Consider the following 23,192-nt stretch of genomic DNA (forward strand, 5'->3'; position numbering starts at 1 on the left):
CAAGCCTATAACTGCTGTCTTATCAATTCTAGCTTCACCATACACTCATACTGTGAGGTTTCTCTGCTTTCCTCATGGAGCTGTAACACAATGCCCTGACAGTGACTTCACCTGTGCCCTGATCTTTATTAGAAACTGAGAGGAGAGCAAGTTAATACAATTGATATTACAATTATCACAAAAATTAACAAACAGGCTGCTTTAAAACTAAGAAAAAACAAGCTTCTATACTAACGTTACATTAAAATTGAACACGTGGCGAACTAGCTTAGCCGCTATCTGCAGGTGTTCTGACGATTTGTGCTACCCATCGATATGTGCTACTTACTGGTTATGCGCATGTGCAGACTCACAGTTTTGTTCTGCGTTACCACGCCCATAAATCTATGCATCCTTGCTCTGGAGACTTGACAGTGAGCATTGCAATATCTTTAATCCTTTTTTTATTACATAATTTGACATGTGAACGTGTAAATGTTAGCATGCACACCTTATTTTCAGCATAATATAGCAATTAGCTATGAATGACCTACGTTCATCGTGTGTTCTACTTTCAGAGTTTTGAAAGTTTGGAAAATTCTTGATTTTTAACCTGTATGTTTTCAAGGATTGAAATGTGCTTACATTTTGAATATCATTATTTAAAATGCGTGATATTTGTTTCATAGAACGTCTCGATTAAAAAAAACGACAAATAACATTTAAAGATCAAATCGTGGATCATTTACACATCATTACAATTTCACGCGAGCACATGACGTAGTACAAATGGCGCCAAACAAATGCATTCGCGCCATAGATGGGCAATGCCGAGTTCTGTAAAAGAACATTGCATTCTTTGTAATTTTTTGTTGATTCAATAATAAACAGCCATTTCAATGTTGGATCTGTTTGTTTGTGTTTCATTTGCATATTAATAACATTATGTAAAACGTTAACAAACAACAGTTGACTAGTAGGCTAAGTTCTACTGTTAGTCATCAGTTCTCTGAATGAAACTGTCCAACTAAGTTTGCTAATCATAAAAACCTGACATAACTTACCATATGAACTTATGAACTTACCTGCTTTTGTTGGTTGTTGAGCCTTTCTATCCTAATTTTTTACTGCAAGGCTTTTATGTTTTAAAGTTTTACGACACGAGATCAGTTTTGCATTTTAAGGGCAGGTGTCCTTCCTAGCCAGAACTCATCTGCCACTTTAAAGACCCCCACCTGGCTGAAGAGATCAAATATCTGTACTGCAAAAGGCATAACTTTGGCAAAATTATCAAGCTCAGTTATAATGCCTCATGACAGCCAATGTCAAAACCAACCACATGACAGTTTAACTTAATTTAATGTTAAGTTGTCATGACAAAGACACTGACAGGTTATGATGTTATGGTTTATGTCAAGATGTCATAAAGACATCTTAAACAATGTCATATTTGCATTTAAAATGTCATTATTGAGCTAATGACACTTAATGACAGTTGTCATAAACATGCATAAACCCTACTTCATATTCATAACATGTGTCATGTCATGGTTATGAAGGTGTCATGTCAGTCTTATGCACACCCCTTCAAGTAAAGTGATACCATATATCACCTACAGTTTGATTATATACAATAATAAAGTTAGCCTTTTATCTACAGCTATGGAGAAAAGGTGGGCAGTTGTGTTTGATTTCGTCTCTCTGGGAAAATACCCATCTGGGTATAATAAGTCCCAAAAATTAAACCTAAGGAGGTACGCTTCCAAATTCACAATAAAGGGTGAGTATCTGAAATACAGTTTCTGAAATAGGCAAATGTGTCTTGGTAAGAAAGCCTTAATGATTGTAGTTCTTGAATCAATATTCACTGCAGAAGGAGATCTCTTCTTTGGATGTAGAAGAGTCATCAAGTCCAAAGAAGATGCAAGAAAGCTCTTCAAAGAGTTCCACTCCTCTCCAATTGGAGGGCATTCAGGCATCCTGAAAACACGCACTGCAATAAGCTCCAGATTTTACTGGCTTGGCATGTCCATCGATATTGACAACTGGGTATGTGTTTGAGTTATGTTTGTGTTTTAAACGGTTGTGTAGCTAAAATATTAACAGCTAGTTTCGTAAAGGTCTTGGAATGCAGTGAATGTCAGAGGGTTGGAAAACAGTTGGTTGCTCCACAGCCATTAGAGTGTATAAAGGTACATTTTTGCAGTGGTATCTTGATATTATACAAGCTATTAATAAACAAAATTGAAAACGTAAGAATAAATATATTGATTTTACCTTTTTAGGTGTCTGCTGTCTGGGAGCTTATTGGAATCGACTTGACAGGACCTCTCCCAAAGACTGTGGATGGCTTCCAATATATACTGACAGCCACAGACTACTTTTCAAAATGGGTTGAGGCTTTCCCATTAAAGAGCAAAACAGCAGCAGAAGTGGGACGCCATATATGCTCGATTATATATAGACATGGTTGTCCCAAAAGAATCCTCTCTGACCAGGGAAGAGAATTTGTGAACGAAGTATGTGCATATTTCAAATACTATTGTTGTATTGTTATTTGTCCTTTCTGCTTGTTTTTTTTATTTTTTTTATTTCTGTAACTGTTTTATGTTTCAGCTCAACAGCAGCCTCTGTAATTTGTTGTCGATTGAAAGAAGTGTCACAGCTGCCTATCACCCCCAAACCAATGGCCTGGACGAGAAAACAAATGACAACATAGAGGCAAGTTTTTTCCCCAAGCTGTTAGTACAGCTTTATGATACAGGCTTGTTTTGTTACATTACTTTTCACATACCACTTCGATTTCAGGTAAAAGAACTGCTTTTAAACATGTATAATTTATATTATTCACACATTAAATGTATTACTATTTTTTCACTGTATATAATATCCTATTTTATATAATTAATATCAGTGTTTTATGCTGTGCATGGTTGGAGAAAGACATTTTTAATTATTCCTAGGATAGGCTTAATTTTGTTTATTTTGCATTTCTTAATTACATCTTAGAGCTCTCACAAAATTGGTCAATGAGAAGCAGAACAACTGAGATGTCTTTTTGGATGCTACTTTATTTTCATTAAGGTCTACGTTCCACACCACCACAAAACACTCCCCTTTTCTTTTGATGTACGGGAGGGAGGCAGTTTTCCCATCTGAGGTTCCTGTTGATATGCTGGTAAGTTTGCTGCAAGATTCTTAAAAATAATTGTAAAAATAATTGTAATTGCATTTTCTTAAGCTGTCAGAGCTCTAGCACAGTATTTAGCAAAGTTAGTTTTCAAAATCAACTATAAAAATCGTATATGTATATATATATATATATATATATATATATATATGGGCTGTCAAGCGGTTACATTTTTTAAAGATCTAATTAAATATATGATGTGCCGATTTATCTAATTAATCGCACATCAAATTTGGCTGAAAAATTACCCCCAAAAAGATAATTTAAAGTTAAATGAGAAAAGCATCAAATAGACATTTCAAGAAGTAGTTTCAGAAAGAAATATTTTGATTCAACAGAATGTATTACACAAACCTTTAGGCTACAACTGCCAAGTGTTATTTTTCAGAAGCTGCATCTGAATTGGAAGATATACAGACCAAAACAGTTTGGTTATTAACATTCTTAAAAAGATATTTTATATTCCATAAAATAAATAAATTAAATAAATGAATCCGTTAAATTAATTAAATAGTTTAATTTGTGTTATTTTCTATAACAAAATAAATTAACACTTTAAATCGTCAACCCTAATAACTTAGAATTCCTGTGGGTTTACATTTTTAGAAGAAAAAAAAATGCTTTTCATTTCAGCTTTCCAACATAATTCTTCCTGAGGAGAAAACTTACGGTACATTTTTGGATGGGAAAAAAAAGTCAATGGAGACTGCAAAAACAACAACTGTGGAAAACATCTCAGTCTCAGGAAAAACAGAAGCAGGCCTATGAAAGAAAAAAAAAAAAAAAAAAAAAAAAAAGAGTACAAAAGTAGTACAAAAATACTGTGTATGGTGTTGGAGATGAGGTGCTTCTATTCAACATGAGGAAGCAGGGAAGGAAAGAAGGAACAATTGAGCCTGATTTTACTGGACCCTATACCATTGAGTCTATATGTGGCAAGCTTGTTACATTGTCTAATTCTGAAGGTGTAACTTTAAAGAGCAAGTACAATGTAAACCACATCAAGCCATACAGGAGGAGCAAAACTGATGATGGCCCAGTCCCCAGGCAGGAATCACACAAGATCCCGAAAGAGAACATGGCCTGTACGTTTTCCTGTAGCCCACCTTCTTTGACCACTGAACAGGATTTGGAAAGGATGACTAAAGACATTTCCATTCCACAGAGGCCTTCAGTTGTTCATTTTGCCACAAAGCAAAACATTCAGAGCCCTGATGACACACACGAGGTAAAAAGCAAAATCTCTACACTATAGGTGGGCTAACTACTTGATGTAGTTTACACTACTATGTTGTATAACTCTAACAAATAACAATCTTGAATCCTGAAGCATCCACAAGGCTCATCGCTGAATACAAAGGAACATGCAGAAGAAAGAGGTTGTAGTTACTGAGTTCTATATTAGCATGTTTGACCCGTTGGTCATTTGTTTGGCCTACACTCAAAAAAATGACATGCTGGCTTTAATTAACTTTTTTATGTCAACAGGGTTACAGGTCCCACATAACTGGGTTACGTTAAACAAACATAATTTGTTCATGTAACTTCAGCATCATGGAATTAAGTCATTTTAAGCGACCCAGTTAAACTCTGAGCAGTGTTAAATGAACACTGAAGCAGTGTTTAAAGTTAATGAGAGAAGTAAGTGAATAATTGAGTGATGATTGAGCATTATTGAAGACACCTGATTATAACAAGCAGAATCACTGAAGGAGAAAACCGGAATGTTTAAGTCACCGTTATGGAGATCAGTGTCTGCTTTAGTTGGGCTCTTGGCTCTTAACTTTAGATGGTGTTTGCCTGCTGTAAGTGAGTTATAACAGCCAGACGAACAAATAGAAAACGTGATCTGATGGTGTTGATTTGTTTTTTGACATAATCAATATTTCACAATCATTTGACCTGAATCACTGAACTCATTGAGAGCATAATTTCTGAGTTAAATTTACCTTACGGATTATAGCAGCACTGACATTGTAGAGCATACCATTTTTAGCTTTTTTGATGAAATGCACATTTCCAAATCAATAAAAAAAAAAAAAAAAAAGAAACTTCTAAAAAAATATTTTATGTATGCACACACAGACATTAACATTTAGCGTATGAATCTCAGCAAAAAAGTTAATTAAAGCCAACATATCATTTTTTTGAGTGTACCCAAGTTTATTGTTTGCTTGAAAGGGTTTGGCCTGTTCAAACTGTTCATGTTGGGCTGTTGGCTCTTCTGACCTGTTGGTCACTGGTTCTCAAATACACTATATTGACAAAAGTACGTGGATACCATTTGTAATTGATGGATTTGGCCATCAGGCATCATTGCATTATTAGGAAATCTTAATGCTACAGAGTGAATTTACATTCTAAAGAATCCAAATTTGTTGGTAATATCTATATATCAGTCAAATATGTAAGTGATTTAACATTCACGTTGTGTTTACAGTTAGAAGGATGTGGGCTGCAAAAGATTGTGGCCAGGTGGAAGCAGTTGTTGGACCATATAAACTGTATGATGTATCTCTCCGTACACTGCATGGGACTGAGTGGCTGGCTGATGACGTAAGAGACCAAACTGCAGTGTTGAAAATGTATCAAAAGAGAAAATCTAAATGTTTGTTTGATGTATTTTTTTCAATGCAGGTTATCATACGTGCACCTTCTCATTAAAAAACAACAGGCAAGTGGGACTTGTATTTATTAAGCTTTAGATATTTTTCATACTTTATTATATTTCATACTTTATAGATATTTTTCTCACTTTAGATATTTTTGCACTGTACTTTTGGTAACACTTTACAATAAGGTTAATTTAATAAACATTAGTTAATATATTATCTAACATGAACTAACCATGAGCAATACATTTGTTACTGTTTAACATTAACAAAGATTAACAAATGCTGTATAAGTGCAGTTCATTATTAGTTAATGTTAACTAATGTAGTTAACTATGAACCTTATTGTAAAGTGTTACCAATTTTGCATAATAAAATATTATTGTTTTTCACAGAAACCTGTTCACCAGCTCTGTGCTGTTGTTGCTAGTTCATTGTTTTCTGATAAATTCCAGGGAATCAGAAAGGTAATTTATTTGTCACAGTTATTATCTAGCAGTATAAATTATCAATAACAAATTTTATTTATAACAAATTTCAAAACCATTCCTCAGATGAAATTTCCATTGGAAGAAGAGTGGATGTGCCCCGTAAACATTGGGAGTCACTGGATTTTAGTGGTTTGGTTACCTTTCATTGCTCATTCTACACTGCAATATTATTTACATGCAGAGCTCATAGTCGCTTTGAAAACAACAATCTCTTAAATAAATATAAATGTCATATAATGTGATGAGAGAATAACTTTTTTCCCTAAATATTTTTATATGAATTAATTCCCTAAATATTTTTAGATCGTCAACATGTCTGACAAGGTCCTTCTGCTGATAGATCCATTGGCAAACGAAGGTGCCTATGAGCGAAAATTACTTCGGAACTGGAGGTAACCGTGCTTGTGAGAATGTTTTAGCTTTAAAAACATACAGCTTGATCAGATTTTAAGCTGACCGTTGCAATTTTACAAAGTTTGATGCCTTATATGTTATGAGAATTTGCCTGATGCTTTCTCTGTTATATTATTTTATTTTTCTCTTTTTTTTATATAATTAGGAATTTCTTGAAGAAGAGAGGCTGTGGTGAACAGGGAGAAAATTGGATGGTTCACACAATGCAGCACAACAAGCAGCAGGACTCCAGCAGCTGTGGCATTTTAGTGTTAAGGGTAAATGTGTTTGTACAAATGTTATTATGTAGCTAATACTACCAATTTTATAGCATTTACTTGTAAAAGTAACTAAAATGATCGTTATCTGCTAAAATGTAATTTTGCAGTTTGCCGAAGATTATCTTCAGAGTGGAGGCATCAGTACTGTCCAGACATCTGCACAAGATGTTAACATGGCACGATTATAAGTAGCTTGTGCATTGCTTCAGCATAAAGGTGATGCCATACCCCACAAACCATCCCAGCTTAATGCCCTTACAGCATAACAGAGCCATCAGATCCCCCCAACTGTAAGGGTTAAAGGGTTAGTTCACCCAAAAATCTAAATTCTGTCATTAATTACTCATCCTCATGTAGTTACAAACCCATAACTCTTTCGTTCATATAAACATTAATCAATTCACACGTCAGTTATGGTAAACGGAAGCTCAAGCATGCGTTTGAGAACCAATGACGTTCATTCTCGAGTTATGCAGCACATTTGAGCTTCAGTGAGAACCAATGAGGTTTGTTCTTGTGCGTCAAGCAGGTTCGCTTGAGCTTCTGTTCATGTTTGCTGATCAATGTTTATATGTGAATAAAAGCCTAAATTCAATCTGTTCATAATATAAAGCGATCGAGTCATATGAAAATAAACGTAATTTGTTAACATGCGCTTTTCATCCATTTGTATGTGTGTGAACACTTGGTGAAATGTATTTTCTTTCTTACTCACAAATGAAACATTTGTAGTTGCGTGCACCTGAGACCCGTAGTGACAGATTAATTGACAGCTGCTGTCAGACTCTAAAATGGAGAGTGACTGGAGTGACGCAAGTAGCTTTGCCACGGCGCAGTCTTTTGAAGTCGAGGACCTTTCTCCCCCACCTTAACCTGATATGTCTGACTAAATGCATTTATGTGCATTTATTTAAGTAATGTGGTGACCCACAATAGATAAGAACAATTTTTTAAATAAAATGGTGGCCTGGCTAACTTAGCTATGTTATTTTAACTGGCTATGAATGAGCGCGCTTTTTCCCCAAAGTTTTTAATGTGAAATGCGAAGGCATAACACAGTGTTAGACTGATTAAAGTATGTAAAAACAGTGAGATAACCTGATATGTCTGACTAAATGCATTTATGTGCATTTATTTAAGTAACTTAATGTGGTGACCCACAATAGATAAGAACAAATTTTTATATAAAATGGCGGCCTGGCAAAGGACAAGGGCCAGTTGAGAAATATGTAATAAAAAGTTTGGGACTGCTGTAGGTGTACAGCAACCACTGCTGTACACTGTTATACTGACAGTCGTGCCCTGAAGGTTATGCTGTGAGCAGCCACAAACATTCTTGTGCAGCATAGACAATTTACATGTATGGAATTTGTCATATGAATTGTATAGGGAGAGAGGGAGGATTGTTTTTTCTATATTTTGTGATGCTAAATAAAATGGCTGTTATCTTCACATTGGATTACATTCTGCTGCTAGTCTGCATTTGCATGGTGACATCTGAATAGTTAATACAATAGCAATTGTATATTTGCTTAACCTCTTTTTGTGTTTGTTTCAGATCAATGGACAGCTTTGTCACTGACACGTTGACAGAGTGGCAGCTGACAGACCTTGTTGAAAGATTTCAAGGTAAGAAATATTTGTTTTCCCATCCACAGCATATCAAGTCTGCATTGCTACTCAAGCCCTTTTAAGACATGAATTCTTATGAAATACAATTTCCTCTTTTTTTCAATAGCTTCCATGTAATGTGTCAAAGTGACTCAAATAGATGAATAGGGCACATGTCTTTTGTAGACTTTCAGTGCTTCATTCTATTTTGTAATAACAAATGATGGAATATGCATGTTTATTACTATATCTTCCATTTAATTACCTATACATTTTAGTTTTGTACTCCTCTGTTGTAAAAACAGATGTCTTTGTGTTTTCTATTTTTGTCTTTCAGAGGAGGGGATTGATGAGGAGAGTTTTCTTCTTTTAGATGAGGCTACCATCAACCAGTTGATCCCAAGAGCTGGCCCTAGGCTGAAGTTCAACCAGCAGGCCGCGAAGCACGGCACCGACACCACCACAAACGCCCGATGATGCAAGGGCTCTTATACCAGGTAATTATTAAACTGAAAAATTATTTGATGAAGCAAAACATCCATATTTCAGTGACTGACAACTTTCTTGTTCTTTTTTACAGAATGTACCATATCAGACAAACGTGCATCACAGCTTAAAGAATGGTTGAGAAACAATTCTCAGCCCCTCAGCCAGATAGAGTCCTACATGGAGAACACGGCAGTCTACAGGGCCAAGTGGATTAGGGACAACAATTGGACCATCGATCAGATCCTCGAAGAGTTCCCTCGCCTAATGACCAAAGGTATGGTAGGTATAGGGAAATATGATCTTACCTATGAGGATGCATTGTTTATAACCTTTTATTAGTGTGTCACATTGAATTGGTTTTAAAAATGTAAAAATTTCCATTTTATAGATTGCACAGGACTTTCTTGTCCTGCATGGGGATGCTGCTTCAAAATTGTTTGAAACGTGGCTACCCATTTATGCTGACAAGATCCTGTTCCTGGCAAGACAGGAGGGGAAGCTGACATTGCCCCTGGATGGATTAACACCAGGTAATATATTCTTGTCTGCAGATCTTGTAAATGCAGAGTTTTCCCAGGGGTTTTAGGGGGCTTATGTGGGTGGGCAACAGTAGCAGCGGGGGGGTTAAGCATTCCTCTGTCCAACATTTTTGAAGGTTTTTGACCAAAAACAGTGCAATTTCACATCATTTTGGCCGCTATAATTACTGTAGCTAACTAAAATAAAAAGTGTACATTTGCTTTAGTTATTAACACTTGTATTTTAACAATTCACAGCCTTCTCGAACATGTTACACAATGAAAAACAACATGAGCTCTGAGAATAGTGAGTGACATCATCATAGGAATAGAGTTAAATAAATTTGTCAGCCTCTTTATGTTAATTGGGTACTAAAAATTCCAAGTTTTCACAGCAGAGTCAACACAGCAGTACTAGTGTACCTAATAACATTAACCAGTCCAGAAAAATGCTGAGTTTTTTTTGTGATTTTTGCGGGCAAAAATCCTTGATTATGCGGCACTTTTTCTTAAAAAATGCGATGGAATATGCGGGATATTTATGCAATTTTATGCGATGAAATTGCGGGGATTATGAAATCATGCAAGCCCCGCTTATTTTGCATGGAAATCAGCTTTATTTTAGTTTGATATTGAATGACAAAATCACAGGTATGCAATTCCACATCGTATTGACACCTAGTCTTCCTACAGATGGCGTTGGGGATCTCGCCCTTAGGCAGATACCAGCCTTGCTTCCACCTACAACATACAAAGCTAGCCGTGGCCGCGGTGCGAAAGTGGTTCGCCACACCATCCAGGAATGCAGCTTGGCCTTCATCGACCATAAGCCTGTAAGTCCTCAAGCACATCTAAAGGGGAATCTTTATTCATTTTATCAACATATCTGAGCTCAAGAATGTGTGCACGCACACATGCATATCCAGGTTTGTTTTACTACACTTTTGGGGACAGGCATCAAATATAGCCTGACAGTATTCTGAAAATAGCCGTTTTACAAGCCTACAACGCGTTGGTCACTATCAAAGCACCCTGGGCGCGCAGTTCGGGCCCACCTATCTGACCACCTAACCCGGCTGCCTATCGACCAGATAGGATAGTCAGATAGGTGGGCCGCACGCATTTTCTGAGCATGTTTATTGTAATGATAGATCATCAATTGATTTATGGATTTTTAGGTCAATTGAGGTCTGAATTCTTTTTTAAATAGTTTTCTGTAATGTGAGCTGTATGCCATAACCATCAAGACTTAATCAAAAAAGGTTCGGAATATTTCATTATGTGCAATGAAATGTAGACCATTACAGATGCACTAAATCTTTCCAAATTGTAAAGCTAACTAGACTTTATCATAAAACAATAATTTATCTAGTGAGGACCAGGAAAATGGTCCTCACAATGTCTATATTTTAATTCAACTATAGTAGTCGGTTGACATTTGGTCCTTACTCACTCGCACTCTCTCACTTGCTCTCTTGTATTCTTTCTTTTTTAGCCTGAAATAAACATGGTGGAGTACCTCCATGAGGCCAAGGCATGCAAGCCATACCCCCACATCCTGACGCTGGGAAATGAGCAGAGTGCATTTCAGGCCTTTGCCATAATAGCTGGACAGGTCCTGGAACAAGAAACACTGCTTCAGGCCATTGATGTCTGCTTTAAGGCATTCTATGTCTTTGACGTAAAATACCCGAAGCAGTGTGAACATGTCTGGGAATTCATACAGACTGTTATATATGACATGCCAGGAGGGGAATCTAAAATGGTCAAGTTCATTCACAGTAGAATACTTGCTTGCAAGTAGAGCTAATGGCTCCCATTGACTGTTAAATGTTCAGCCAGTTCATTCATAATTGAATGTTTTCCTACTTAAGTGATATTAAATGCACCAGTTCCACTATATTGTTGATATTAAAGTAATAAAATATGTTGTTTCAAAGATTCCATTGTTGTTTTGTTTTTGTATGGTTTAAGTGTTTATTGCATAATATATGCATAAATCTAGCATGTATTCTGTTCTAGGTTTGTAGTTTAACAGTTTTATAGCTATGGGTAGTCTATTGCCATTTATTTTCTTCAATTGTACTGTAATGTGCTAGAATTAATCTGGCATATGGGTTATTTGACCCAGCATTTGGGTACACTATATAACAAATATGTAGTTGAATCAACCCAGAATTGTATTTAATTTGACCCAGCATTTGGGTACACTATATAACAAATATGTAGTTGAATCAACCCAGAATTGTAATTAATTTGACCCAGCATTTGGGTACACTATATAACAAATATGTAGTTGAATCAACCCAGAATTGTAATTAATTTGACCCAGCATTTGGGTACACTATATAACAAATATGTAGTTGAATCAACCCAGAATTGTATTTAATTTGACCCAGCATTTGGGTAGAATATTTTACTCATCTGTTGGGTTAAAAATAACCAACCCATCTTGCTGGGTCAAATTAACTACTGTTGGACTGGTGCAATAGTGACCCGGCGGTTGGGTTATAAAACAACCCAAGTTGGGTTATTTTTAACCCATCATTTTTTAGTGTGTACACTAACAAATATGCTAATTAACTACCTAGGCTACACGAAATAATCTAAATAACTATATAAATGCTATGCTAAATAGATGCTAAAATACTCTATCCTGATCGTTTTCAATACTCGCAATTCCAACTCCTGACTCGCTACAGTGGTTTTGACGAAACGAGATGGTTTTTATACTGCCATGGGCGTGGTAGCTCGTACCAAGAGCGTGGTGAGCTGGAACCTGCTTACGTCAGCTGTCACCGCTTACGTCACGAAGTAACGCAAACAGCCAATAGGAAAATTCAACTGCAGTAGCCACCGTTCAACCTGAAGAGGGCAGCACTCAGACGTTTTTACACCATATATTGTAGAATTAAAACACTTTATACACAAATGTCAAAAAAATTACTTGAATCAATGACCAGTACTAATAAAGCCCCATTCTTACTGATCATTAACTAAAAAAAGTTGGTTTAGGGTTTAGTTACCCTTTAAAGATGCTATTACAGAATATGCTGCTCCTGACATCTTGATGGCATAATTACAAAATATCTCAACATACTCTCCATATTCATAAGGTGCATATGGAGTGAGTAGTGATGTAAAATAAAGTGAATTTGCACTGGGAGCATTATTTGATAGGGCACGTTGGTCTATCAAAATATGCAACTCCTTAGGCCTACATCTTGAAGACATTATTATGTAGTATTGTTTTTTCTAATGACAGTGAACATAAGGTAAATATTCATGTGTCAAAAAATGCTAACTACCATACGAATATTTGTACGGTCAGCCAGCTGAACAAGAATAACTGAAAGTTTCAGTTAGGAAAGGTGTGCTTTGACAGGTCAAAGATGAATATTTTATGATAATTTTTACTTTTCAGACAGTTTTAAAAATAAAAACAGTACAGTATACAGTACTCATAACTTATAATTTTATTATAATTGTATTTCATATAATATACAATAATGTCATTTTTACTTGTTATATCAAATGTGATAATTGCTGGTTCATTTAAAATATAAAAATATGCTCCCCGTACACTTACCCTGTTTTAAATGAAATAACGACGTCTTAATATTGTGAGATTTACATCATTATGGAAACAGTAGCTAGAGAATGAATCGACATTCTCTGTGATCGATTCGCGCTTGGGTAGCATTTTTCGACAAGGCAGCACAAATCGTCAGAACACCGGCACACCACATTAGATTAAAATACTTACCCTTGTAGTTGTGCAGATAACTCGATATGTAGAGTTTAAAGCCCTTGTCCCTCTTGCTTGTCGGAGCACGGGACCAGGCATCAACAATGCGATGAACATCGCTGACGCTTATTTTCGGAAGATCCTGGAGACATCGAGTAAAAACAGACATTTTGGGCGACGCGCAAGTAAACCGGAAACAGATATGCAGACTTCTGGAGACAGCGGAAGTTCGTCACTACGCTTGTGCACGTAGGCTATTCAGTACTTCACAGTTCACACTCTTTGTAATGTGTTTTAGCAATACATTTTTAACATTTATAATGTGTTTAGATTTTTTTTTATTGCCTTTACAGGGACTTTAACACTTTCATAAACATTTGTACAGGTCATAATTGCAAATGAATCCCTTACCTGTAAAAGGTAAAATAACACAAAAATCGAGGTTGGAAAAAATTTAAAGACATAAACGAAATTTCTGCGCAACTGTGAAACCAGAGGATAATTTCGCTTTTTCATTGAGTTTATCCTTCACGTGAAAACGGGGATTTTCATGTTTATGATAGATATTACCATGGTTGCAAATTAATAAAAAAATAAATAATGTATACCCAAGATTTTGGCCATGTTGCAGTTCACTGTTCACTGTTCAGGCATTGGTGAAAAGTCTAACTTCATCAATTTATTCTGCTAAATTGTTCATACCATTAATTAAATATCTATTTTAAAACGTAATCAGAAGCAGAAAGATATTTTTGCCAAGTAAGTTTTACAAAAGGAATTCTTTTTGGTTTATTGGTGCATGTCTCAAATGTGCATAAATCAAAGAAATGTAGTGCATAAAATAATTCAATATATTTTACATATATTACTGTATAAAGTTTCAAAGTAATTTAAATGTAATTTCCTAAAACTTGCTTTATCATGGAATCAAGAGTCAAGAATCTGTTATAAACCCTAATGGCTTTGGAGCAAAAATAGACAGCATGGCTGGTCGATTTTGAGAGTAGAAATCCTTGTATTTCAAAGCGTCTTGCCGCCAGCCGGCCGCGGTCCATTATACGGAGGCAACCGGCAGAGAAAATGAAGCAGTCGGCCCGCCAGCTGTTTCGCAAGAAATGGGAGTGACGAAATCGGCGGCAAACGTTTCATCCCCGCCAGTGGGACGCACCTATAGCCGACAGCTTAGGGTCGGCGGCAAAAAGAAGCCGTGCGGATATTTTTGGCTATCTGGGTGTGAGCAATCCTTTTATGAAGTGTCAAACATTTTATATGAAACTATATATTTTTAACTTTTAGTGTGAAGCGACCACAGAAACGACTCACCCACAGCAGTTCTCTTTAGCTCTGCTGCATATCGTTCGAACACAGTGGCCTATAGCGCCACCTGCGCAGCCAATAAGAAGCGCAATCCCATTATTGCAGGATTTACCCTCAACCTATAATATTTATCTCGTTACATATGTATGCATAGAGTTTGTGTGTATGCATAAATGTTTTGTAAGTGTATGCATGCATAGAGTTTGAATGTATGTGTGAGCGTTTTATAGGTGTATATGCTTGTTTTAAGTTTGTGTGTATGCGTGAGTGTTTCATAATTGCCCAGATAGCAAAAAATGTCCGCACGGCTTCTTTTTGCCGCTGTCCCCAAGCTGTCGGCTATAGGTGCGTCCCACTGGCGGTGATCCAGCGTTTGCCGCCGAATTCGTCACGCCCATTTCTTGCGAGATGCCACCGGCGGTCAGACGGCGGGCCGCCCGCGTCATTTCTCTGGCGGTTGCCTCGCGGCAATTCGACCGCGTCGCCGGCGGCAATTCGACCACGGCCGGCGGCAATCGACCGACGGCCGGCGGCAAGCCGCTTTGAAATACAGTCACAGCTTGACTCTCAAAATCGACCAGCCATTTGGCTATTATTATTTTTTGCTCCAAAGCCATTAGGGTTTATAACAGATTCTTGACTCTTGATTCCATGATAAGGTAAGGTTTAGGAAATGACATTTAAATTACTTTGAAACTCTGAAGCGATTATACAGTAATATATGTAAAATATATTGAATTATTTATGCACTTAGGTGAAAATTGTTTATATTTCTTTGATTGATGCACATTGAGACATGCACCAATAAACCAAGAATAATTCCTTTTTGTAAAACTTACTTGGCAATAAATATCTTTCTGATTCTGATTAGGTTTAAAAATAGATATTTAATACAGGGTATGAAAAATTTAGCAGAATAAATTGATGAAGTTAGACTTTTCACCAATGCCTGACTATCAGTGAACAGTGAAAGACATCTGTCCCCGTTTTGACATGAAGGATAAACTCAATGAAAAAGCTTTCTCCCCTGGTTTCACAGTTGCGCAGAAATTTCGTTTGTCTGTAATTTTTTTCCAACCTCGATTTTTTTTTGTTGTTATTTTACCTTTTACAGGTAAGGGATTCATTTGCAATTACGACCTGTACTAATGTTTAAGAAAGTGTGAAAGTCCCTGTAAAGGCAATAAAAATTAAATAATCCAAACACACTATACATGGTAAAAATTTATTGCTAAAACACATTACACTGTGGACTGTGAAGTACTGAATTGTGTAGTTAAACCGTTAAACAGTTTTGCACCAGTGCTGTGTTCAGGATTCTTTTGGGCGGGGCTAAAACGGTGGCTCGATGACGCACTGGACCCACCGAGGCAGGCCCCTCCCGTAACAATATGACTAGAGCACATTCGGTTCAGTTTGCCATTCAATCACGAGTTACAGTCAGACTCAGTACTAGTTTCAACAGCCTACAGTTAGCAAAGTCATCGACTACCATCGTTTAAGTAAGTACATGTTTCCTTTTTGTGTAACGCAATATTATGTTTACATTGTTTTTAAAATATCTAAGTTAGTCACCATTGTTCTTGCAGTATGCTGCTAGTCCAGTAGCTAGAGTGGCTAGAAAGTGTTAGCTAACACGTGCTGTTTTGCCCTCCTTACAGTACACACTGAGGTTAAGCAATGTTGCTAGTAACATTACATGTAGAAATGTTATTAACTACATACAGTAGTTAGCCAAAGCTTTACATCTAGAAAGACTAAGTATAACTTGTGTGTTTTTTTTCTAACAAAACAATAATGTATATAGGTTGTGTAAATGATTATATTTGTCGAACAAGAATGCTGCTAGTTCAGTTCACAATGTAGCTATAGTGGTTAGAAAGTGTTAGCTAACACGTGCGGTGTTGCTTTCCTACAGTACACACTGAGGTTAAGCAATGTTGCTAGTAACATTACATGTAGCAAATAACATTTCAACATACAGTAGTTAGCCAAAGCTTTACATCTAGAAAGATTAAGTATCAGCTTGTGTTTTTTTTAACAAAACAATGAGGTATATAGGTTGTGTAAATTATAATGATGTTTGTCCGAAGAATTAGGCTGCTAGTTCAGTTCACAATGTAGCTAGAGTGGCTAGAAAGTGTTAGCTAACACGTGCTGTGTTGCTTTCCTTACAGTACACACTGAGGTTAAGCGATATTACTAGTAACATTACAATGTTATTTGCTACATACAGTAGTTAGCCAAAGATTAAGTATAGCTTGTGCTTTTTTCTAACAAAACAATGATGTATATAGGTTTTGTAAATGATTATGTTTGTCCGAACAATTAGGCTGCTAGTTCAGGTCACAATGTAGCTAAAGAGTGGCTAGAAAGTGTTAGCTAACACATGCTGTGTTGCTTTCCTTACAGTACACACTGAGGTTAAGCGATATTACTAGTAACATTACATGTAGAAATGTTATTTGCTACATACAGTAGTTAGCCAAAGCTTTACATCTAGAAAGATTAAGTATAGCTTGTGCTTTTTTCAAACAAAACAATGATGTATATAGGTTTTGTAAATTATTATGTTTGTCCGAACAAGTATGCTGCTAGTTCAGTTCATAACGTAGATACAGTGGCTAGAAAGTGTTAGCTAACACGTGCTGTGTTGCTTCTGTACTTCTAGGATTTAAGGGGATTATGATGAGTTCTATTTCTCTGAACTGTTGTACTTTTTATGTTTGAGGACAATGCTGTGTTCACTTGAAACACTACACTGAATGAATAAATTGTATGTTTAACATTTTCACTGTTCCATATATGGCTGTTCAGTTTTCTCCCCACTGCATAGCTATATTCCTAAAACGTTAACAATGTGGTTTTGTTAACATTTTCTTGCAGATACGTTGACCAGAGCATAACCTGTCATCTTCACCCAAGAGACCTACTGTTGGACAATTCTTTTTGCTTTAAAGGTAAATGCATCATTAGTCACAATGTCTAGTTACTGGGCCAAAAGGAGAAGAATATTGAAAGGAGTTGAGAGGGACAAACAGGAAATTGAAGCTGCAAACAATGCTCTACTTGCTGTTATTCCCGACTTTGACCAAGTAAATCCTCCTGTTAATGAACATCAACATGGAATGGCTACAATAAGCCATGGACAAACTGTAATCCCTGAAGCACAGGAAATAACTGATGATGAGGTATATGGACCTTCTGAAATGTTTTCCTCAAGCACGGAAGATAGTGAAGAGGAAGGGGATTGCCTAAGGACACAATTGGCAGGGTGGGCTATTGACAACATGATCCCCCATGTGGCACTTGGTAAGCTTTTAACCATTTTGTCCAAGGATCATCCAACCCTTCCTAAAGACCCAAGAACCCTTCTGAAAACAGTGACTTGTGTTAAAACAACCGAACTCTCAGGTGGTGTATACCATCACTCTGGAATTGAAAGTGGGATACTATCGCAGTTGTTAGTGTCTCCCGAATTGCAGAAGTTGACGTCAGTTTCAATGCAAGTTAATGTTGATGGACTTCCACTTTTCAAAAGCTCAAATGCCCAGTTCTGGCCAGTTCTTGGTTTAATTGAGCAATACGTGGGTAATGTCCAGCAAAACAAACTTCCGTTTGTCATTGGTCTCTATTATGGGAAGAAGAAGCCAAGCAGCCTTCACTTTTTGAATCCTTTTGTAGGAGAGGCACAGCGACTTGAAACGGAAGGAGTTCTGTTTGAAGGGAGATCACTTCCTTTCAAAATATCAACGTTCATCTGTGACGCCCCTGCTCGTGCACTTGTTAGAAATGTCAAAGGTCACAGTGGATATTATGGGTGTGACAAGTGTGTTCAAAAGGGGGTCCACTACGAGAACAGGATGACCTTTCCACAAACAGATGCTACTCTGAGATTAGACAATGCAGTCCGTGATGAACTTTCTGATGACAGTCATCAGTGTGGAGAAACGCCACTGGCATTGTTGTCTGTTGGTTTGGTCACCCAGTTCCCACTGGATTATATGCATCTGGTATGCCTTGGAGTGACAAGAAAGTTGTTGCATCTTTGGCTAAAGGGACGGCGGCTGACAAGATTTTCGCCCAGCATGGTAAAAGAGCTCTCCAGAGTACTCCTGACCTTCACACCTCATGTTCCGTGCGAGTTCAACAGGAAGCAACGATCCATGGAAGATGTTGATCGTTGGAAAGCTACAGAATTCAGGCAGTTCCTCTTGTACACTGGACCAGTCAGCTTAAAAGGCCTTGTACCAACTCAAGTGTACAACAACTTCATGCTGCTTTCAGTTGGCATCACCATCCTACTGAATGTATCCCTGTGTGCTGACCTCGCAGACTATGCACACGGAATATTGGTTCTCTTTGTTGATCACTGCAGCAAGCTTTATGGAAAGGAACATGTGACATACAACATGCATGGATTGGTGCACCTCTGGCAAGATGCAAAAAAGTATGGTGTTCTTGATAACATCTCATGCTTCCCATTTGAAAACTTCCTTGGACGCCTGAAGAAACTGTTACGCAAACCTACACAACCACTGGAGCAGGTTGTTCGCCGATTGTCGGAGAGAAGTCAGCACAGAAGAACAAACATCTCCAAAACAAGGCCCTTGAGGGAGCACAACCATGGACCACTCCTCAATGGTCTTTCTGTGAAAAAGCAGTATGAGGAGTATTACTTTCAAGACTTTGTTGTGAAACGTTCAGAGGGAAACAACTGTGTCCTGTTGGAAAATAAGGACATAGTTGTTATAGAGAATGTAGTCGTTGATGAAATGGACAACACTTTGGTCATCTACAAGAGGTTCGGAACATGGTCGATTTATTTACTTACCCTGTGGAATCTTCCAAGCTGGGCATTTTTCATTTATCTGGCCTATCAGATACACTCCGCTTTTCCCATATAGCAAATGTTCAGAAGAAATATTATCTTCTTCCTTGCCCGGATGGAAAGGCTGGTTTTCCGTTGATCCACTTGTAAAAATGACACTTGTTTTTTTTGTTTTTTTTTGAAGGGGTGAGCATTTTGAATGTTATTGTTTTTTTTTTCTTCTGAAAATTAATCAAAATGTATACTTTATGCTATCTTTCTTCTATTTTAGATGCTGTTTGCCATTGTTCAATTTATCAACGAGGATGATCTGCCATTTGCAGTGGTTCCGCAAGTGTGGCTCAGCAATGACATGTGCTATTGGCCCCCATTTGACCTCCGCAAAAAAGACAAGGGAAACAATTTAGCCATCCGCTGTACGTCTCCACACAGCACCTGGGAGAAACATCATTTTAAGTTTATGAAGGGAGCAGGTAAATGGGTCTGACTTGTGCATTTGATATTCCTGCATTTCATCTGTGTAATTTCTTTGTCTGTTTATGGTGGATAACTGACTTTCATTCATTATTCCCTGCTCTAGAATCTTGGCAAGAGGCAATGAGATATTTGGTGCGCTTCCAAACAGGTTCCAGCGTTGAAACGACGGATGATGACAAGAAGGGAAAGCGAAAGAGAAGCTTAACTTCCAAGTACAGACCCCAGGCCTCTTCTGATGAAGAGGAGTCTTGTCTTCCAGATGCACCAGCAGTGCTGTCGTTTCAGCAACCTCTTTTGAGCTTTGAAAACCTTGTTCCCAGTAACAAGGTTTCAGTGCTGCCCGATGCTCCAGAGGTTGCATCGATTCCAGAAAACCAGGAAAATGTTGAGCCATCTGTAGATTTCAGAGCTGGTATGTAAAATGTAGTGCTGTGAAGTTTGATTTGTGATCCTGCCAATAAACTATACACTTTGTTAGATTTTAAAATGTCAGTTTCCTCTTTCTCAGAACCAGGTTTCTCCCCAGTAATCCAGACTCCACTTCACAGAGCCAAGAGTTTGAGTACAAGTAAGTAATGTAATTTGTGATGTTTTTTTGTCTTGGAAACTATTGCTTCTATTTAAGAAGAGGAATCCTTTAATCATCATCTGTTTTTCATTAGGACACTTGACGGGTTACTCACCGCAGCAGTTTGTGGATGAAAGGTGTCGAGGTGTGTTGTACATTCCATTTGCTTTGCACAGTTCAATTATTGTTTCATTACAGAATATGCAATACTCTGTAGTGAAATTAAAGCTGTTATGTTTGCTCCCCCAGCTCGTCAAGTACTAAGCTTTACACCCCCAGCAGCACATTTACCCTGGCAGCATATGGGTGAAAACGCTGGAGGTATGTAATACGTTGCGCTAAACTAAGTGTTACATTTAAGTCCAATTCATTACATGTATCCAATAACTCCACACACATTTTTAAATGTCAATGATTTTCAATAGGACAAAGTCATCGCTCAGGTATTGGCCCTTGGACTCCCCTGGCACCTCGTGTACAGCATGAAGTTTTCTGCTATGAAGGTATTTTCCAGGCCTATGTCTTAGTGTCCAGTGTTTTAACAGTATTGAAAAAAGTGCCTTTAGTTGTTGTATTTTTTTAAATGTAGATTTCCAGAGACTCCAGAATGAGAACCAAGCCCTGAGGGATGAGAACCAAGCCCTGAGGGATGAGAACCAAGCCCTGAGGGAAAGCAATGCACCAGCAGGTGAGAACATGCACTCTTTCTTAAATTTAACTTTTTTGTGTGTGATGTAGGTCCAAAATTACCATACCATTGCCTTTCATTTTGTAGCTTCGGATGACAGCGGATCACTTCAGGAGCAGGTGAAGCAAGTTGGGACAATGTTAAAGACGTTTGCTCGCACTGGGCAATCAGGTACAACTTGCGAACCTGTACATCTAGTAGACCTAGATATAAATGTCATAGTTTAGTAGTTGAAGGACCAGGACTGACTACTTTATTCTTTTATTCTGGGGACCCCTGTAGGTGCAGATCAGACCCTAATTCTGCGGCGTCTTGGAGAGTTTGGCGATGTTGTGCGAAGCATGGACATCAAAATGGACACTATGCTGCAACATTTTAGTGCCGGTGTGTCCGTTGGAGGGTTATCCCTGCCAGGGGATCTGTTACTCCCACTAGACACCCAGGACGATTTAGCGTTGCTTGACAGCAGTCTGAGGCAGGATAAAGAGCTCCAGCAACGATTTGTAAGTGTGCTGATTTCGTTTATAACGCCATAGGGTTATCTAAAATTAAGATTGTACACTGCATATTCTACAGTCTGAATCCACAGCCGGTCACATTTTAAATTTATGAGAAGCTTCAGAGAAATGTAATTTGTAACCCTTTTTTTTTTTTTCTTTCAGCTTCGGTTTTTGGCAATCAAGTGTGGGAGGGACCTCAAGACAACTGTGTGGCGAATGCTTGAGAGTATCTTCTCTAATCGCCTTTCCATTAACACAACCTGGACTGGTGCAGGGGAAAAAGCATGTTTTAGAGACATGTTCCTGAAGACCATTGTTCAAAGTAAGTTGGCTATTTTTTTTATATTTAAGTAGATGTGTATGACCTTATGCCAATCAAATGGAATGACAGATCTTTATTTTCTACAGGAGCCATCCGGAAGAACTCGGCAACCCAGGATGCCACTGATGAGGCGATCCAGGTTAACGTTACGCGTTACCTGAAAGGAGCAGCTGACCGTGAAGGTGGAAAAAGGCGCCGCACAGCTGAGAGGGACCCACAGCCGACCCCTCAAACCTAGGCTGACTACCGACACCCCTGCTAAAAGTGTCAGACTAAACTCACTCAATCCACACTCTTCACTAGAAATTGCTGTTTTTTTTTTTATTTTTATTTTTATTTTTCCCCATCTCGTGACCCTGCCTTCAGGGCAGCTCCTTGGATGAATATGGGATGTTTTTTTTTTTTTTTTCCTCTCATGACCCTGCCTTCAGGGCAGCTCCTTGGATGAATATGGGATGGTTTGTCTTTTTATACAGGCGCACGAGGAATCACTGAAGATGTGCCAATTTGCACTGCCTCATTCTGGAGGTCGAGGAAAACCAGACCCCAACCACTCCAGACATTGTGATTGACTGTGTTCTCAACAGCCAGATTTTCTGCTGTTAATTGCATTTGTTCCCACTTATTGTCATGTTTAAGTTGAATGTAAAACTTTACATTATCCTGCACATTCTTTGATACCAAAGATCTCAATTATTTAATATACAATTTGCTGCTTATTTCATTGTTACAGTGCTTAACTATTCTATTTTTAAATATAGCTTATAAATCCTAGATTATACATCTAATACTTGATATTTGCACATTATCTGGTAGCAAATATTCTACTTACCGTGACTTTAGTATTGGCTTATTTCATTCCGTCAGTGCTTAACGATTCTATTATAGTTTGTAAATCCTATTTCATACCTCTGATATTTGATATTGCACTTTTAACTAGTACCAGTTAATTCTACTTTCATTCCATCAGTGTGCTTAACTGTTATTCTATTAAAAATAGCTTGGTTATACTATTTCATACCTTTTGATATTGCACTTTCACTAGTACCAAAAATTCTACTTTCATTCCATCAGTGTGCTTAACTGTTATTCTATTAAAAATAGCTTGGTTATACTATTTCATACCTTTTGATATTGCACTTTCACTAGTACCAAAAATTCTACTTTCATTCCATCA

The 23,192-nt window shown here is 37.5% G+C and overlaps 1 protein-coding gene and 1 long non-coding RNA gene across 4 annotated transcripts; both read left to right on the forward strand.

Moving 5' to 3' along the window:
* Window positions 1-6,172: 6,172 nt before the first annotated feature.
* Window positions 6,173-6,905, forward strand: LOC127625088 (uncharacterized). The gene is made up of 4 exons (XR_007968255.1): window positions 6,173-6,248; window positions 6,336-6,401; window positions 6,576-6,664; window positions 6,832-6,905. It is a non-coding gene; the product is annotated as an uncharacterized LOC127625088 (long non-coding RNA).
* A 9,000-nt stretch (window positions 6,906-15,905) lies between these two features.
* Window positions 15,906-22,424, forward strand: LOC127625084 (uncharacterized). Of its 3 annotated transcripts, none has more exons than XM_052100152.1 (13): window positions 15,906-16,131; window positions 17,516-17,589; window positions 19,732-19,933; window positions 20,041-20,349; window positions 20,431-20,505; window positions 20,600-20,650; window positions 20,755-20,826; window positions 20,931-21,008; window positions 21,095-21,193; window positions 21,281-21,364; window positions 21,476-21,696; window positions 21,856-22,015; window positions 22,102-22,424. In XM_052100152.1, exons 3-13 carry the CDS (start codon window positions 19,732-19,734, stop codon window positions 22,251-22,253), a joined length of 1,503 nt encoding a protein of 500 aa, XP_051956112.1. In that variant the 5' UTR covers window positions 15,906-16,131; window positions 17,516-17,589; the 3' UTR covers window positions 22,254-22,424. The 3 variants fall into 3 exon arrangements, with proteins under 3 accessions (XP_051956112.1, XP_051956113.1, XP_051956114.1); XM_052100153.1 differs by having other exon boundaries at window positions 20,446-20,505; XM_052100154.1 differs by lacking the exons at window positions 20,431-20,505; window positions 20,600-20,650; window positions 20,755-20,826; window positions 20,931-21,008 and having other exon boundaries at window positions 15,916-16,131.
* The last annotated feature ends 768 nt before the right edge of the window (window positions 22,425-23,192 follow it).

The sequence above is a fragment of the Xyrauchen texanus genome, chromosome 31, assembly GCF_025860055.1.
Source record: "Xyrauchen texanus isolate HMW12.3.18 chromosome 31, RBS_HiC_50CHRs, whole genome shotgun sequence".
NCBI classification, from domain to species: domain Eukaryota; kingdom Metazoa; phylum Chordata; class Actinopteri; order Cypriniformes; family Catostomidae; genus Xyrauchen; species Xyrauchen texanus.